The sequence below is a fragment of the Melanostigma gelatinosum genome, assembly GCF_949748355.1.
Source record: "Melanostigma gelatinosum genome assembly, chromosome: 23".
NCBI classification, from domain to species: Eukaryota; Metazoa; Chordata; class Actinopteri; order Perciformes; family Zoarcidae; genus Melanostigma; species Melanostigma gelatinosum.
The window spans coordinates 9386675-9405849 of NC_136656.1; the positions used below are offsets into that span (position 1 = coordinate 9386675).

General features: G+C 44.4%; 1 protein-coding gene across 1 annotated transcript in view; it reads right to left on the reverse strand.

Annotated features, from left to right (window-relative positions):
* Window positions 1–861: 861 nt before the first annotated feature.
* slc24a2 (solute carrier family 24 member 2) overlaps window positions 862–19175 on the reverse strand; it is a gene marked incomplete at both ends in the record, with an annotated part of 30901 nt that continues 12587 nt past the window's right edge. The window contains 9 exons of the mRNA XM_079295542.1: window positions 862–1111; window positions 1732–1898; window positions 2270–2359; window positions 2487–2621; window positions 6401–6483; window positions 8116–8214; window positions 11296–11346; window positions 15319–15333; window positions 17911–18019. Of these exons, the coding sequence (XP_079151668.1) occupies window positions 862–1111; window positions 1732–1898; window positions 2270–2359; window positions 2487–2621; window positions 6401–6483; window positions 8116–8214; window positions 11296–11346; window positions 15319–15333; window positions 17911–18019 (999 nt within the window). The remainder of the gene's footprint in view (window positions 1112–1731; window positions 1899–2269; window positions 2360–2486; window positions 2622–6400; window positions 6484–8115; window positions 8215–11295; window positions 11347–15318; window positions 15334–17910; window positions 18020–19175) is intronic.

The window sequence follows — 19175 nt, forward strand, 5'->3', positions numbered from 1 at the left end:
CATCTAATGCTACTTCTTATATTTCATGAAAATGAATAAAAAAAACAAAAAAAAAGACATTCAGTGGTGAAGAATGACATCCGGCAGGGGAGAGGGGAAGCTTAAACTCGTCATTCAGGCTGAGCGCACGATGAATTTGCAAATAAGAAGTGACACCGGAGAAGTTTGTCTGCCCAGCAAGAGTGTTCCATCCCTTGTTGCTCGGGTGCAAAGCCCACAGTGGGGAGTCTTTTCGCTCAAGACCGTCAGACGGGAAACGCATTTCCCCCCCCACACACACACATGTAATTTCCTCATCCGCAAACTCTGATTCACTCTTGGCGACGGCTTCTTAGTCTGTTAAAAAATGTGTGTTCAAATATGCTTCACAATTTCAGCTCAGCCACTGCATTTAACATGAGGAGTTTTACACAGCGCATCTCTTGTTCTTCTCCCCAAAGTTCACAGGAGGTCACTCTCCTCAACCTACCAGGCGTGGTCTTGAGTCCAGGTCATCTCAGTGACACTAAATGGCATGCATAATGCTTCTATATTTGGCTTGTACACCCATAACCCCCCCCCCCCTCGCCTGCCAATTAAATAATAACAATAAATAGAAATCCACTCAGGTTAGTCCTACGCTAAACCAGCCAAGCCAAAGTCTTGTGCCCTTGTTGGTTTATCCCCTCCCCACCACCCCTCGCTGGCCGAAAATGATCGGTAGATTCCATATTATTCTCTTGTCCGGTCCTCCTCATTCTTCTTCTGTTCCTGGGGTAAAGGATCACAAGGGTCTGGTAAGAGCGATGGCAGACAAGAAGGATGGTCGTGTTGGTGGTGGTGGTGGTGACGAGGGGGAGGAAGAGGGTCCTCGAAACGTCCTCAGATGGACACGGGACAGGTGATGACCTTGTCCTCCAGCATGACGCTGACCACCAGGAAGACGAAATACAGCATGAACATGATGAAGCCGAGCAGCTTGCTCATGCGCCACTTGCAGGCGGCGATGGAGATGATGACGAAGAGGAGCATGATGAAGAGGAGCACGATGGCGCAGAAGAGGCCGTTGGAGCTGACTTGCACCGGCTGCATGCCGTTGATGAAGGACCACATGAGCCAGGGGAACGGCAGTCTGCGAACACACACACACGTCACAGTCATTTAGCAAAGACGCTTCATGCGATTAAACATTCAAACCAAGTTCAAACGATATCCCGACTAAAAAGGATGCCTTCTGTATCAGAAGACGAGAATATGAAGCAAGTTTGTAAGGCAACATGTTTTTGAGACAATTCTTTTTCTTCTTTTCCGGTCAATATCAGGTTGCTCACACTCAGCAGAGCACAACATAATGTGCACGTATCATATGACACGGCACAATGTGACGACAATGAGTCTGTAACTCAGACAGAACAAAATCAAGGTGCAACTTGGCAGCAGCTGAAAAAGGTTTTTTTTGCTGACCTACAGTTTTCCCCTCTCACCTTGCTGCAGTGATGTAAGCAGCAGCATGCACAGGTGTTGGTATACCTTTTATTTACTTTAAAAATAACACATACATACGTGCATCAAAGAGTGTAACGTTAACATTAAAAAGAAAACGTCAAGACGAACAAAACACTTGAGGAAAACAAAACCTGATTTATCCATCAAACACTTGTAAGAGGCTTCAGAATTCATAGTTATATTATGGCATGCTGCATAATAGGGATTTAGACAGAGCAAGAGCGTGCACATGCTCAGATGGCGTACCCAACGGTAATGTCGAAGATGTTGGAGCCCACGGAGCTGGATACAGCCATATCCCCCAGCCCCTTGCGTGCCACAATGACACTGGTGATGAGGTCAGGGATGGAGGTTCCAGCTGCTAATATAGTCAGGCCCATAATCTCCTCTGTAATCCCAATGGTCTGTCCGACCTGGAACAAAAAAAAAAAAAAGACGAAGAAAAAAGGAGACTAAGCTTTGGGATAAATAAAACCTAATCTTTTGTTCGAGCTATTTTTAATGTCCTAGTGATGCTCGGGAAGCTCATGGAGGTGACAAGACTGCAGCTCTGACAATCTCTTTGTTTTGAATAAGACAGCTGTGATTATTAAGGAGTGGGTGGATTATAGAATATAGTTTCATTTTAAATGTCAAGGATGGGAACTGGAGAGAAAAGACGACTGCATCTTGCCTTTGTTTGTTTTTTGACAAGGATTACGCTTATGTTAGGATTTTACAATGTTCTGGGCCTGCTGTCGCGATCACATGACACCCACTTCATTTTTGCAACGTCATTGTGTACCTGGTGAGCCCACCACACCATTAGGTAGGAGAAGATTGCAATCCAGGTGATGGCGCCCAGGAAGGTGACGGGGAAGAACCTCTTTGATGTCTGAAAGGCAAAAGAACAACAAGAGCGAGAAGAGCGAGTTTAGCAGCAAACGCACAAATAAGGACTCCCGGACAGACACCGTTCATGTGTGAAACGCTTTTGCGAAGGAGAACCCCGTCTCACACACCGCCTTCCTGACGTCGGGCAGCGTTATCCACAGGGGGAGGACGATGGGTATGATCAAGAGGTAGGTGAGGCGCTTGCGGTTGGACTCGGGCCAGGACAGGCTCAGAGGCTGGTCATCCTCCTCTTCGTCCTCAGCCTGAAAGGAGACACCATAGACCAGAAAGAGGGAAAGGAGATATAGATGACAAAACAGAACGGGTAATACCACGTAAAACATTAAAATACCACTCCATAAATAAATACCATAATCACTTCGTGTTTAACTAATAATATCGGGTCAATATGAGGCAAATAGCACATCGAGTTGAGTCATGCTTTGTTCATTTTCCTAAATCATTATGATCCAAGTGTCTTTTGTCTCATTGAGATACACCTCTCCACAGCAACGATCCAGAGAGGGCAGCACTCTTGCAACACAAGCACTTGAAGAGGGAAAAGACAACACAGAGGTCTGCAGAAATTGACGGCCGGACCTGGAAGTGTGCGTTTGCGCTGCGGTGACCGAAAGACAGAGGAGTCTGATGACTGTGATTTGGGAGATTACACCGAGCCTGACGGGCTCAGCCACTCCAGTCATCAGGGCCTCATCACTGCTGGCTGCTGATGCCGGCTGCACTGCAGACCCCCCCCCGCCCTCCCGGGGTCTGATTGGACCTGCCACTGGAATGCCAAGTGAGCCAAAGACTGCCACCTCTCTGCAGATCAGCATCAAATAGGCTGTCAGAGTCTGAAGATGGCACACTGAAGCCCCGGCATTAAAGACAACTAAATCATCTTTTCATCCATAGCGGCTACGCTTTTGTGCCTACCGCCGCAAAAGCAGACTCTCAAGTGAACATTCGAACTTTAACGGCACAACAACAAAGCCTTCTGAGAGCGGAAAACATGTCTTGGCTCCCTTTGTATCCAATTAAAGAGGATGCAATGGAGCCGTGGGGAGCTGCAGAGAACAGGTCCACACATGCAGATCTGAGCAGAACACACTGATGACCTAGAACACACAACAGGGCAGATGTTGAGAACAGATGTTGCTCAGTCGATCATCATTTTCTCAAGACAATCATTTAAGTCTTAATCACATGAGCCAAAGCATGCCCAGAGAGCGACGCAGAAATGTTTGAAGATGGCTACTGCACGAATCATGAATCATACGAAGCGTATCCTGCTGTGACAGAACACTGCTGTTGAGTATTGCCTGGTAACCTTGGTAATCAGAGCTGCCAAACAAAAGGCAGCGCTTGCATCACACTTATGCTCAGCATTCTGATTTCTCCTCCTCTCCATATCCAGATGGCTGCATTGTTGTCTGTTAGAAGGCCTAAAACCTTCAGATCAATTCTGAACCAAACTCGCCTTTTCCCAGATGTAAAGAAATGAGAGGTTTCCATCACGGCCACTACAGTGTTTGCAGGATTAGAACAGCAAAAACAGCCACTTCATATCGCAGTTTGCCCTGCAGCTCTTTCATGGATATGTTGGCTTCATGCAGGCGACTGTTTCTGGCTGACACTGCACTCTGTTCGTCCGTCATTTGTGTATTTATACTTTACTTGCTTTCTCTGCTTCAGCACCCCACAGCTCCCTTCTCTGAGTTGGCTCCCAAATGCCAGCCCCTTGGGGGCCTTTCCTGCCCCGTGGTGGCTCAGTTGGCAACACTGACAACTCTGAGCTTAAAGGCACTGACTTTTACCCGGCACCACAGAGCTGCGAGGGGGAGGCGTTGACATTTGCTCTTTTTTTTCTTTTCTTCCCCCGGGGGTGGAAGCGTGTGCGCCGGCACCTAGTGTGTTGCAACAAAGCTACAAGAGTTGAAACGGTCAGAAAACAAAAAGAGTATAAGCACATAAGCACAGCTGCAAAAAGGCTGCACGCTGATGCATCACTTGCTTGATCAAACTTTTAGTATCGTGGAGTGCAGCCATCTGTCTGAATTACTTTCGTCTTCTCTGACACCGGTCCTCTTTCTGAATATGTTTATGGTAATCACGCAGCACAGGTGAAATCTGACAAAGCAAAAAAAACAACACGAATTTCTTTTCGTAGCTCGACTGTCAAACGTCTTGCATTGTTCCCTCAGACGATTCATCTTTGTTTGGAGGATAACAGCTGCTGCTGTGTGAATATCGGCATCTGTGCATATTCTCATATTATCTTGCCCAAAAGGTAAAGCGAACAGACATTCAAATCTGATGCTACTTCCTCCCTGAGACCCATGATACACACATGATACACACATGATACACACATGATACACACATCACAGACAATGTTTATTTCTTTTTCCCCAAATCATTTTAGTTGAGATGGAGGAAACATTGCAGCATGTGATCATTTCCTGTCTTTTAATGACGATAAAGAGAGTCAGGAAATTGTTCTGGAAGTCTGCTGCAGATTTGAATTTTGACCTTAACTATGCCCTCATTCCCCAATCTTGGTTGCCAAAGCATCCGGGAGGAATTGAATCATTAGCATGACGGAGCCTCTGGCAGCATGTGAAGGTATGAGCCGTTTCCAGCGACTCCCTGGTTTACACGGACAGCTGCGCTGTGGGACAGACATCTCCAAATAGCAGCATGTGGGAAGCAAGAATGCCAATAAGCGCCCAGATCTCACAAATTCAGTGAATCGCCACCTATTCTACAATCATATATCAGGTTTTCTGCCTTTACCTCAAGAAGATACGTTTTGAGGTGAATCTAAAGTTCTTCGTTCTTACCCAGGCTCCATTTTTAGGCACAAATATTGTTCGCTTCAGGGGAGTGATGACAGTTTTATCTGCAAAGGCTATTATTAACCCAAGAGTGAGATATCAATCTGAGAAGAACTTGGTGCAGGAGAATAGATCAATACGCACATGCTCATGTTGCAAATCAGGGCTCATCTTAAGCAGTCTATTCTGAGAGCTTCCCATGTGCTTCCACACCAGTCAGACTGCTGTATCTTGCTTTGGAGGATTGCTGTATGTCAGTGTGATACTTTTTTTGGAATCATTTCGTTTTTACAACTCGAGCTAAAGCTAATCTAAATTCCCTGCAGGCATTTCTATACCGTGTTTATGAGATGGGACCGGATGGAGAACCCGAAACACAATGTCTCCGGCCACGGCTGTTGCATAACAATATTCGGAAAATGTGGTGTGTAACTGATATTCGAAAGCAATTATTCGAGAGAAAGTTATTTACCTGAAACAAAAATATTCAGCCCCCAGAACCAAGTTGAAAACCATACTTTTTGCTCATTTAATGGAAGCAGGATTCAGTCTGTCTTGGGGTTACTCTTGGTCAGTGAAACAATCGAGAAGCCAGCAGGATGACCGACACGCCCGTCTCCTCTGCGTGCCTCCCTCTCAGTGGACGACTTTGAATAGCTGCCCTTTTACCCCAGGACCGTCTGCTGGCCCGGCGGGTCGCTGCGTCCCACCATCATCGCTCATGCCGGCACAACTGCTGCAGGAGCCATGAGGAGGCTCTTTGTGCCTGGCCGCACGTCTAAGACTGTGTGTGTGTGTGTGTGTGTGTGCGTCTGTCGAGGCATGCGTGCGAGTGTGTTCATTTCGAGCACCCAGCGGCGGGCGAGCAGCGGGTGAGTGAGGAGTGTGATTACAGAACTCAGTGGGACGAGGCGGGTCTTTGGCAGCTCTGGCTGAAGATGGAGGGACTCGCCCGAGTGCATGCTGGGAAAGTATCAGCAGTACTGGCTTGTGCCATGGTCAATCCAACCTTTGCATCAATCACGCTCAAGGTGTTACACAGACACAGATGAGAGGCATAAAACATCCGCAAATGTCTCTCCAACTTTGAAATCTGTCTCTCAGTTTTGCTGCCCTATCAGAGCATGACGTCATTAGTTTGATTTCGCATATTTTTTTTTTGGGGGGGGATAACCGAGTTTGGTGCAGTTGCTGTCATCCCTTACCGTCTCCCCCTCTTGACCGGCTGTTCCGTTCATGGGTGGTGTCACTTCCACTTCCACGCTGGAGCTGTTTGGAAGGTTCTTATCTGTGGGAAGTTTGACGAATAATTACAGTCAGAAGCATGTAGAGGAACTAAAGCTGGCATTGCCTCAAATTGGCACCAGAGTGTTTATACTTCTTCCCCTCCGTACTTTTGAATCCACTACATTTATTTGACAGCTATCGCTACTTCAATAAGCAGGAACCAGTAAATGTTTGTTCACCTTAAGCATCCTTCTGTGTACGTACAAGTATATGTGCATGTCTGTGGCTGTCACGAACATCCGTCTCCCTCATCACATCCTGGTGGCTGATACGACTCCATTTAATTTGAGGCCATATTTACTTACCAGCCCTTATTGAAATACAAAGAGCCGAAAGCCATGTAATCGGATGATAACACGGCATAATTGCTGTGGAAATTGCTTTAATTCAAGTGTGGTTGTGACACAATCAGAGAGATTCTCAGACAGATAAAGTGACTTGATGCCACTGTCGTCCAGCACATGACATCACTCCCTAGCTCGGATGCTATCTGTGATGTCACAGATAGAAAGATGGCATGTGGATCTAATCACATGAACTAAACAGACAGTAAATCTTCTTTGACTTCAGACACCAATTTAAGATATGAGAGGCTCGAAAAGTATGCTGCGATGACCAGTCATGCATTTTGATTAAGATGGTAAGATGTTAATGTGGCGCTGTTAGCATAATTTGCCTCGTTGATAAGCATCTATGCCTCGCTTTGATGCTGCTGCTCTGACTACACTGTGGCCATGAAAGGGCATCCTCTTGCCTCCTGTTCATCCTTTGCTCCGATGCTCTTTGAAGTGAAAAAAACACCCCCCACATAAATTACACTTGGCAGTGACTGTGATTGATTTAAATACAGCTTGAAGACAACACTTGCAATCAATTTGGCAGTTTTTTGATAATGTCATGCTTGTTTAACATCGGATGTGACGCTCATTAACTATGTCAGTGGACGTTCCCGATGACTCATAAGGAATATTACGCCGGGTAACGGCTATTCATGACGTTTTAGCAACGGCAAAGGAGTCTTTGTGAACAATCAGCCGACATCGAAGGAAAGGAATCGTGTGACATTTGGAGGAATGCACTTATTTTCTTTTCTTGCCCAGAGTTTGATGAGAAGATTGATACGTCTCATAGCTTAGCATTGAGACTTAAATCTGTACAACGACAACATGTTGTTCTTACACTTCAGTTTATTTAAGGATTACATGACATTTGCTGGAACATGTTGATTGATGAGATTTAAAAAAGGTGCACATGCTACCTTTGGACCCTGTTTCCAGTTTTTATGCTAAGCTAAGCTAAGCTAACCAGCTGCTGGTGGTAGCTTCATATTTAGCGTTGGACATGAGAGTGGTATCAACCTTCTCATCTTACCCTTACCTCAGCAAAAAAAAGTGAACAAATGTATTCACGCAAAATGTCGAACTATTCCTTTCGGAACATCAAATGGCACTTTCGTGTGATTTGTGTCAGTTTGTCTTGATTTTAATGTCACTTACTGTTATTAATCCCGTCTTTGATTGTGTGACTGCTCATCTACTGTGTGTGCAGCACTTTGGGCAACCTTGCATTTTATATTTATTTCAGAATGTGCTATACAAATACATTTTGATTGATTGATCAAAGAGCTTTTTACCTGAACGGCTTGCTACTCCATTGGCCTTCTCACTGTCCTCCACTTGGCATTTCTTTTTAGCGATCTTATGAAGGATGGATGCCTTCTCTCGGAATTTACCTGCAACAGAATAGCCACAGTGGTTAAAGATGGAGCAGAGGGCTGCACACCGCAGCATCTTCAAGGCCTCTCGTCCTCTTCCCAGTCAGAGCTCCGTCGTGGTCACCTTTGACCCCAGATGGGTCACATTTCAAAAGCACAGTGCATACAGGGCGGTGTCTTCCCACAGAACTGCTGTTTAAACAACATAGAGAGTCAATATGACATAGCATATCATATACTGATGACCCTGCAATGTCCTGGTCCTTGGTGGAGGCAAAGCCAGCAGGGGGGAGAATCTCTTGTGAAGATATCTGCCTTCTGGAGCTCAGATTCACTCCTGTACACCAGTTCTCATATCAGATCAGAAACTCACAAGAGAGGTCAGAGGCTCGCTGGGAACGAAAAGCAACCAAAGACTGAGCTGAGGACAGCATCATCAGAAGTGACACATCTGGTTCAAAAACTTGGTATTGCAATATTCAAACAGGAAGCACCTGATTTTACCATTAATATAGTGCTTCTATTGTAGCGTTGCTCGTATTGGGTGCTGCAGGGATATAAAAACCTCGGGAAGTTAGCATCACACTGGTGCCCTTGACAAAAAGCCAATTTGATTTTTCTATTGGATTTTGGATTATTGCAGAAAGTAAACTGTGGCAAACACAAGTTTATAATACTTACTGATTTTGTTCAGCAAGATAATATTCATAAATTAACACTACTTTTGATTTTGAAAGCATGAATACAATCGGCAGAAGTGAAAAAAACCCGTCACATGAGCACGAGTGACGGCAGACAAGTTGACGTGATGACGTTTTGTAGTGGCATTTAGCCACTTGTCAGTAACCTCTTTTAAGACATAAATGCTTCAAAACTCACAAAAATATGAACCGACGTATTTTATAGTGAAGAACAAAACATTCAAATCTCTTCAGCTTGTGTTCGTCATAGATCTCATTTCAAGCATTTAACCAAAAACCCAGTGAAGAGCGAACAGGAAGTGCAAAAATGCCAACTAATTTCCAGATTTTAGGACTTATTCCTGCAGCAATCTATTATAGTTCCTCCTAAATTCAGGTAAAGCTGCGTGTGAATCCTCAGACAAAGAGACTGTAGCATGCAAGAGACATCTGCTTGTTGGAGAATTTGATCAACATTAAAACAAATCACTGATGGGGATATCGTTGCTGATAACATTTATTGACCCAATAACACTGGAAAGATGATGCTGTGACGCACGAGACTGAATTGAAACCAGTCATCAATTGAACAACATGACCTCGAGGCTTGCATAAGCTGCGGGCTCACGCAAGGCAATTCTGCCCATGTTATAATGACGAGCGATGACTGGAATCCCCCCCAACACATCAACAACAACAAATTTGACAGCAAAGGCACAAAACTTAGGTCGTGTACGTTTTTATGTTCCCATGTAACACACATTAGATGTTAATATTTAATGGCTGTTGTCAGAGATTCTGTCTCCTCTGTCTTGGTTTTGTGTAAAACCTCTTGTGCGTCGAGTATCCGTGTTCACTGACTTCCTCTGCGTGTCAGTATTTGCATGCATGTCCTACCTACTCCCAATCAGCCCATTGTAATCAATGTGAAAGATTTGTTTTTTCTTCATTTCAAGAGGGCACGGCTGATTTGTCAGTGCTTGACACAGTGACGCGTCGATACATTCTCCACCCGACCATGTCAATGCTGTCTGTGACCTTCTGGCAAAATCATTAACCACCCTAAGTCACCCCCGGCCTTCCTCCCGTCTCCTCTGTCTAATTCCACAGCTCTCCATCGCTCCTGTTTTTTCTCGCTCCTCCGTGTTTTGTCAAACGCCAATCTTTCTCTCATTCTGTTGTCACGGAAGACATATACGCACACCGTATAACTGTACATTTTCACAAAACGGCATCACGCATTCCACTGCCTTGACATCACTCACCTTAGGCGGTCATTGTCAGTGGGCTGTGTATGCGCGTGTTTCGTTTGTACAGATGTGGGCGTGAGATCACGGCCTCTGCGTGGGACTACAAAGTAGCAGGGTTGGGCTTTCTTGATGAGTTTCAAAGGAAATTCTTGAATGTTGAAGAAAACCACTTTCAGTGAACTGATACTGAAACCTAATGCCAAAGACCTATGAAGGCAGAGAGCAGTAGTTCCTAAGAGGAACTAACTAACTGAATTATCAAGATGTCCATTGATCAAAATAGATTTTTCCCTTAAAGTCAACAGCTAGGAAAAGAATCAAGTAATTCTAGCTACAGCTAAGGGCAGCCTGTCTCCCCAGCTACCTTTCACTTGATAAAGTTGAATTATTTTTAAACTAATGTCATAAATAATGTTACTCCTGCATGTTGCCTTTGGGTCGCTATAGCTCTAAGGGCAAACAACAAAGAAATATGACAGTTCCAAATTGCAAGTCTTTGAGAATAACCAAGTCCAGCCCATCCCTAGCTCTTCGTTACACAGCCGCTCATTTTCCCTGTCAGCTCTGTTTGTTGCGCAACTACTGGGTGGATGAGTCAGCAACGTACGTCTCACATGTGTGCACCTGCTGCTGGTACCAGTGGAACCTCCAAGTGAGTGCTGAGGCATGGATGATGTATTTCTCAATAATGCGGATGGGTAACAGGGCCAAAGATTTTAAAAAAGAAAAAGGAAACCCTCGTGTTTTCAGGGGATGCTGTGTGGTGCATTTGTGTGTGTAGTTTTATTTGCATCATAACAAAATCTGACCAATAATTCAGAAAAGCAGTGGCTTTCTCACAAATTCAAACATATGACGACAATAGAATCAAATCCATAAAAGCATTACACACAGTAATACACAATATGTTTGTACATAATCTCTGGGAAGACAAAAATGAAATTAAATACAAAATGAGGATAATAAGTAAATGATAAAATGACATGGCTACCGTGATTTGCACTTTGTCAGTGAAATCTCAGAGAGGTTGTCAAACTGAAAACAAAACTGTGTGTCATGTCGCAAGCAAACAAAAAATGGAATTGGAGGTTACGTAATGAAGATGGAGAAACGGGAAGAGGGATGACAGAAGCTGACTCAAGGAATGAAGTGAAAACTTTCAGGCTTACCTTCCTCAGTCATTGAGTGATAATATTTTAGTTTCCCATAAGTCCCAAGCTCTACAACATCACAGCAAAAGACAAGGGTAAGGCAACGAACACACAGAGAAAAGGAAAAGAGTGAACATGACAGAACAAGACAGGTCCGCTGGTTCTACATCACGTTCTTTACAAACACTCACACGGGCACAAGGCGTGACAGACAGAAAGACAAAGTCTCTCAGAGTCATCACTGCAGAAGGGCAAAGCAAAGCGGCAAGGGTTGAATTACAAATCAAATACATCACAGCTTTACAGTAAGTCAGGCTGATAAATAGCCTGCCAATGGCACAGGTTGGACAGCTATTAGAGAAGATTTGCGAAAGAAAGGGAGGGGGGGGGGGGGGAGGGGCTGTCAATGTACTAGAAAACACAACAGGTTCATACAATGATGTGTATATAAAATAATAATAAAAACAGAACAGGACAGTCAGAAGAGAACTGGGTCAACATGCAACAAAAAAAAGATGAGTCCTCCTCTCCTCTGCACGCAAGCTCATTCAAAGGCTTGATGATTCTGCATTCCCCCCCCCCCCCCCCCACAAAGAAACCCAAACAATTTATTTGATTCCCTTACTGTAGCAGTTCTTCGGTGCTACTGTAAATAGGCGGTCAGCACATCTGCATGATGGATTAGCCGGGAATTGAAACATGCAGCAAAAAGCTGAACGTGAAGCGGCGGAAAAAAGAAGACACCGGACCATAAGGCTCTACCTCCCGCACTGCGCTTGGTTTTGGAGCTGCTCTGCCCGTTTCTGCATGCTAACAGCATGAACTCATCACTGTAATTCATGGTTGCCAACTGGATGGACCTCGATGAAAATATGGAGGAAGATTAAAATGTAACTTTTCATTTTTAAAGCCATTCTTAGTTACTTCCAGCATACGTACTGTCTCTTATTTAAAGCCTCTATTAGACCTATTTTAAATAGCCACGCTATGTCCCTTATACGCCTCATGTTATTGAGCTATATATGACGAGTAAATCATTTTACCACCATGTTAACTGTATTGCAGTGCCACTTTAGCCAGACTGCTCTTGTGAACGATTTATGAAGAGACTTCCTGCTTCTATCAAAGGTTATGTAAATAAAATATGCTTTTGTACCGTGGGTAAACTGACCCATTTACTCTCTTCACAAGCACAGATTGTCGACATGTAGGTGTGTAGTAGAGTAAGTAGAGTATACGCTCGTGCCCACAAACCCACATGCATACACACTAATATCCAACAGTGGGCACCGACCACTCCACTCACATGTGAGAGGATTATGATGAGAACCGCATGCCAAATGTGAGACTTGGCAGCCCTGAAAACACAATCTAATGAGATGAAAACACATCCTATTGCAGAGTGTCTTGCCCATCTGCTGCACTCACAGACAAGTGCCTCAATCCCATATGATTAGGCGATTTGGGTTGGAAGTGCAGCATCACTGTTGGGCTGGCCTCTAACCGAGGTTGCTCCGGGGGCAATTAACCCTCGACGACAATCACTGCCCGCACACTGGTCTGAGGGAGGCTTGTTGTTGTTTACCAGGGGCCCTCTTGTCCTTGCGGTGTGACCGCTAAACCTCTAGTGAGCTGTGCGCAAGAGAGTGCGAGTGCATCCCGCTCCGTCTGCTGGGGGGGTTGGGGTGTCAGGGAAATTCACAGTCTGTGCCGAAGCAAAAAGGCTTTTAACATTGATTCTTTCACCCGCCCCCGCGCATGGTGAGCTCACAGGGTGCGGGTGGGGGGGGGGGGGGGGGGGGGTGTGTGTGACATGTGTGCAAGTCAGAGGGATGATGGGTTGACTGGTCTCCGTTACATAACATACTGGAAGTACAACTATGACTGTACATCACCTGTTTTTTCTGAATTCAAATATGAATGCTAAACTTAAAATAAAGAGGTGTGCTTTAATAATATACGACAAAATATCACATTAATGCCTCATTATATTGCAACAGTCTATTATTTATTGCATTTTTCGACACACGTGAAAATACCGTTTCAAACATGTGCCTTTGTGATGTTGAAGTTGGTGTTCAATGTAATCTGGTGCTAAAGAGGCAGTTACGTTCAAACAAATAATTAAAAACCTTACAGCAGGATGTCAATATTATACGGCACGAATCGTAAATATATTTCCATTGCACAAGGGGTGTCGGGTCAGCGACAGCTTTATTGAACCATGTGATCAATGGGGCCCTGGGGTCACCACACAGACAACGCTGCAGGCAGTGGGAGCAGCAGTATGGGGCGAAACTGGAAATGTTGGCTCGACGAATAAATGAACCTCTCATAATTAACGGCTGTTAAAAAAAATAAGTAAAGTCACAGAACAGAAAAATCATCCAAAAAAACCTTTGTTTCTTTGTTCACAAATTCATTTTTGGGTGTAAGTTACACCCTCACAAAATGATGTATACACAAACCTTGTTTGCTGCTGGTGCGACTGGTTTCCTTGCTTGCCTCCATCCAACACCAGCCCTCTTGTGTCGCACCAGTTTACCCAATGAGCGTAGTGTCTGCCGACATGGGTGTATCACAGTTTACCCAATGAGCGTAGTGTCTGCCGACATGGGTGTATCACAGTTTACCCAAACGACGTGTCCTTTTCTATGCTCTGTGGAGGCCCTCGACGTCTGCTCAATAAAAACGGCCTCACTTCAACAAAAATGTCCGAGGCCACATTGGTTTTGTGAGCGATCTATCCAGTCGATGTCAGTTAGACAATGATCTGCAGGAAAGCATCTGATAGCTAGTCTGTGCTGCTATATTTCTACCCCTGTACTGCACTACATGGTCACAGATTATGGAACTCGTGGGAGATTGTCAGGTACTTGAAATAGTCGACAAGGCCAATTATTCGTTCTATATCTTATTTCTGGTATATTATTGGTACTGTATGGTTTGTGGTCGTATGCAAGCGCCCATCTTCTTCCGTACCGAGGTCAACCTCAGCTATGGTTATGCATAGACTCACCATAGAGTTCATATCTCAGGGTGATACATCTTATTGAGGGCCCTGAGCCAAAGGCATGCAGAATTCAGACGCAGTCTGAATTCTGAGTGCTGTTTTGAGAGGCTTGTTCCAGCCATCTACTGAGAGCTCAGACAGCCACTCTGCCCGTCTCCCTCCCAATCTCTCTTTGTAGTTCAATATTTGATGCTACTCTTAAGTGATATTGTTTGTAGCTCCACACTGATGGAAAAAAAACAGAGATGTGGGCACTTGTGCCGGGAACTAAGTGTACCAGACTATTACTATGTTCTCTCCAATGAATAACAGGCCGGATTAAAGGTCTATTATTGAACTGAAGGACATGCATGTGAATACTTAAATCGATAACAGTTTGGTGGGAACAGCTAATTGCAAAAGAGGGAAACAAATTTAAGTCCACTGCAATTAATTGCTCTGTCCAGCTCTTATTGACTCTGAATCCTGATGAAGGGCATGTGAGGACTGAGAAAACAGCTCACAACTTGTCTCCGTCTGCCCAGAAACCAAATTCACGAGCCAAGCACAACGTTGTCAAGTTGAGACCCCTACCACATGAAATCTCCATCTTCTTGCTACACCACTGCCATGTTTGGCTAAATGCCTGCAAGGTAACGGACCTTCACAAACCAGGAGTTTAAAGACAACACAACAGGAAAAACAAAGGTCGTTTCCCCGTCTCACGGAGAGCAATAATACAAAACCAGGACTAAAAGGGAGTTCATAAGAGGAGAGAGAGGATTGGGGACAATGGGGAAAACAATGCAGAAATGGTCACAAAGGGTTTCCAAGGAGAATACATCCACAGAAGAGAATGAGACATTTGAAGGAGAGAGAGTCTGCAAGGATGGACAGTACAGGATTGACATATACAGCACAGCGGCACTGGGGAGATGTATACATAGGGGACACGTTGGGCAACAGAGCTGCCTCCAGGCTGTTGGAATGAGAACAAACATTGTTTTGGGGGAGGGGTGGGAGATACATAAATTAGAGTAGTAACTCACCAGAGTCAGCAAATTCTGAGGGGACAGTAGAAAGAGAGATAGGAAGACAAACAGAGAAAAGATAAATCCAGGTGATATATTCAGTGAGCGTACATTAGATCACTGATATTCTTCCAAGATGAGAGTCAAAGGTCCATTCGGCTATATTTTGCCTTTCCCCCCTTCTTCCCAGTAGGTATGACAGGTATGACAGTGGTGTAAATCCACTTATCCAACTCTCTGGAAGAAAGTGCACAAGCATATTTCTCAAAATGTCCATTTCTTTAAGGGACACACACATGCATACCCGCACACATACTGACAAGACACCCACAAACAGCAACCAAGGTTTTTCCTGCAATAAGCATTTAGTATGATGTTACCTGAACCAAAATCTGCCAGTGTTTACAGAAATGAAACCTCCTTAAATGCGTCACTGATTTTGCTTTTCACCCAGTGACATCACAGCTGGCATTTTAATTGATTTTGACGACGGTTAAAGTAGCAAAGAGTCCGAGTGTTTAAGCCAGGAACAACTCCAGGGACACAAACTACCCCCCACTCTGAAAGTCCAACAAGTGAAACATAACCAGTTCCCAGCACGAGCAAAACAACCTCAGATTTTTCCTTTGCCTCGGAAGAGCAGGCAACTTTATTTTCAGAAATGTCGATAAAAAATGTATGGATCGAGTCCCGGCGGCTCCCTCCGGCTTCCGCTGAGCTACACTTAAAGCCGAAGAGCACGCAAGGACAAGCAGCACAACCTCCGCCTTTGATGGATGCACCTGCTCGTCTCTCTCCGCGCCGCTAGATCACCAACAAGACGCTCCTTTGCATTACTGAGATCAGTAAATGTGCAATGAACATGGACGGTAATGGATCAAATGAATCATTTCATGCACTAAACGAAGAAGGCATGTGATGAGGGCATTCTACAATGTACTCAAGGCCAATGTCATCGTTAAATGTTGCTGGATGTGTGAAAACGTCCAACGTGGGACATGGAAATTACAAAACAATCAACCCAAAGTGTTGCTTTTGTTCTCTCTGGCAATGAATTAAATCCTCGTGTCGTGTCACACTGTAGTTGTTGCTTCAGTGCATTCATTTCCAGTCAGTAATTTGCCAAAAGACTCATCAGTCAAATCTGGACGAACATCCCTCGCATTTCTGCTGCATTCATATTTGAAGCAGAACTTCACTGTTTGACCATTTCAATCCACTATTGAGAAAAAAAACATATTCATAAACACAGAGTATTAACATCGTCACTCATTCCGACATTGCCTTTTAGATGCTTGGTAATGATTGAGACCCAAACACAAACAAGTGTCTTTAACATATGTTTGCCAGTCCATTAATCTTCATGCAGTCCAACAAGCAGTAAATATTTCATCATCAGTGCATGTTAGTTGCTCCTTAAAAGGACCAAAATGATAAATGCATCTCAGGAGCAGCAGGGTGGAGTGTGTAGAACTTTGGCTTGGACATATACGCCTGGCCATACAGACTTCCTGTGATTTACAGTCTAATCATTGCGATGGGAAGATGGATACACTCGGAAACCGTACACCTTGGATTTAGTGTACGACAACGACTTGATGCATGTTAATGGGCACTTAAGGCCGTCTGGGCAGAGCTTATTAATCTTTCCTGAGCTGACTCATTCTATGTTTGGCTTTCAAGGGATGTAAAGTCATTTTCGGAGAAAGCTGAAATGCCTCCTCAGTACAGAGCAGACATCTGCTAATGTGGTCACGTCCATCCATTGGGAAAATATGTTGCCGAATCATTGTTCAGGATTAGAAATGGCTCTTTGGCCTTGTCCTATGTGGTATCTTTGTCTACGGCAACACTGGCACTGATGCTTTTAATCAAACAACCTACACTGTAGATACAAGGGGGAATAAAAAAACACAGGAATTAGCAGTCAACATAATCATTGTTTTTTAGGGTTCGGATTCATCACATCATAAGATGCTGCGTCCAATTTAAAGACCTTCCATGAAAGCCAAAAAAACCTCGAATGACATTCCTCAAACTGCACCTCCTCCCCCGGTGTATTAACATATTCATCCCCTGCGTCGAGCACTGACACCGCCGTTTTACATTTGCTTTGGCCTTGATCTTGGATTAGAGGGAAATGATCATCCACATTAGCTGAGCTTTGACACAGAACTTTGCCTCGTCTCGTACGGACTATTTTTAAAAAGGGATCAATTCACTCCAGGCACATCGGGGCTGGGAGTACATTCTAAATGTTAATGACGGAGACTTGTGTATGCATGAAAAGCCAGTACTTTTTTATTTGGACTGAGGAATGAATTAAAAACACCATATTGCTCTCTGAGCTGTTTTTCATAGCCAAGAATTTGAGCTCAAGTTCAGGATATGAACATCTGTCATGGCTTCCATACATTTCTGAAACACCTGAAAGCAGGATTTAGGTCATTTTAAGTGAAAAAGACAAGAATGATGACAAATTCAAGGCAACATCAACCTGAAAATGGACAATTAGTCTCAAACACACAGGATATACAGCACGGATGCTTTTTCTTCTTTGACTGAGTCAAAGACTTAAGAGTTGTGTTTTCTACGTGCAGACCCTCTTACCTTCACTTAAAGGATCCAATGTGTGAATCATCAGCTGGAAAATGCTGTTCCTCATCAAGCTGTTGTGCAGGGAGGCGGAACTACCTCCCCTCTGAAGTCGAGGCCTGGCCTGTGAGAGGAGAAACAAGATGTCAAACAAATATATTTTGAATATATTTTTTTAACTACGACACATTTCCTACGAGCAAAAGAGATACAGTACACCTTGTTCCAACTCTTATTGCTGTCATAAAGCACATATGCCGATTTTAACACCAGTCTATCAATTGTAAGCACTTTACCAGCGCCATTTCTAATCCAAGCTGTTTGGAATATGATTCCCTAATCCGCTTTTGCATAAAACCCCTCAGTGGAACCTGCAACCCAGTGAAACTCTCATAAAGTGCCTCTGCATCTGAAAAATATAAGCCCCATGGGTTGAGACGGGCGTTCACAATTGAAGTGGCACACGAGCTCCTTCTCCCAAAACCACCCTCGCACCGTTGCAGGCGGCAGCTGTTTGGAATGCGTCCTCCTTTGGCTGCCCACGGAGGTGACGCGTGGGCACAGGAGGTGTCAGGTGCTAATTCACAGGCCCATATGGGTGCGAGCGGGAGGCGGGGGGGGGGGGGGGGGCACGTAGACTGGCAGGGCTTGTGTAAGATGTGGCGTCTCGGTGCTACCCTGAAGACTCTCCTTCTGCTGCTCTGTTTCACCTGCTTCATTTACAATCCGGATGAAAACCGAACACTCCGGCGTGCTTGTTCGAAAGAATAAAAGCATTAAAAGAGTCGGATGTCTTCTAAGCACACGCTCCTTGCAGGACATGCAGGACACTCTGGCAGCTCTGCACAGCTCCTTCAGTCACCGGCTGATTCACCCCCGGTGTCTGAGGGAGAGGTACCGCAAGTCCTTTCTCCCCGCTGCTGTCAGGCTGCACAACAAACTGCTCTCGGTAGACCACGGACACTTGAACACGAACACTTTGAACACTCTGAACACTTTAATTCATTCACCTGGTGCAATATCTTATCTAGTCCGTGCAATATCCAATACGTTTAAGTATTTACCTGATCCGCCTGTATATAATGGTATATTTGATACTCTTCTTTACTGTCTTATTTTATTCCTGTTTACTGTTTAGTTTATTATATTACTTGATTTGTATCTTTTATTTTATTACTTGTGAGCAATGCTGCTGTAATCCTGTAATTTCCCCACTGAGGGACTAATAAAGGATTATCTTATCTTATCTCTAACTGTGGAGAAAAGGCTTCGGAAAACAG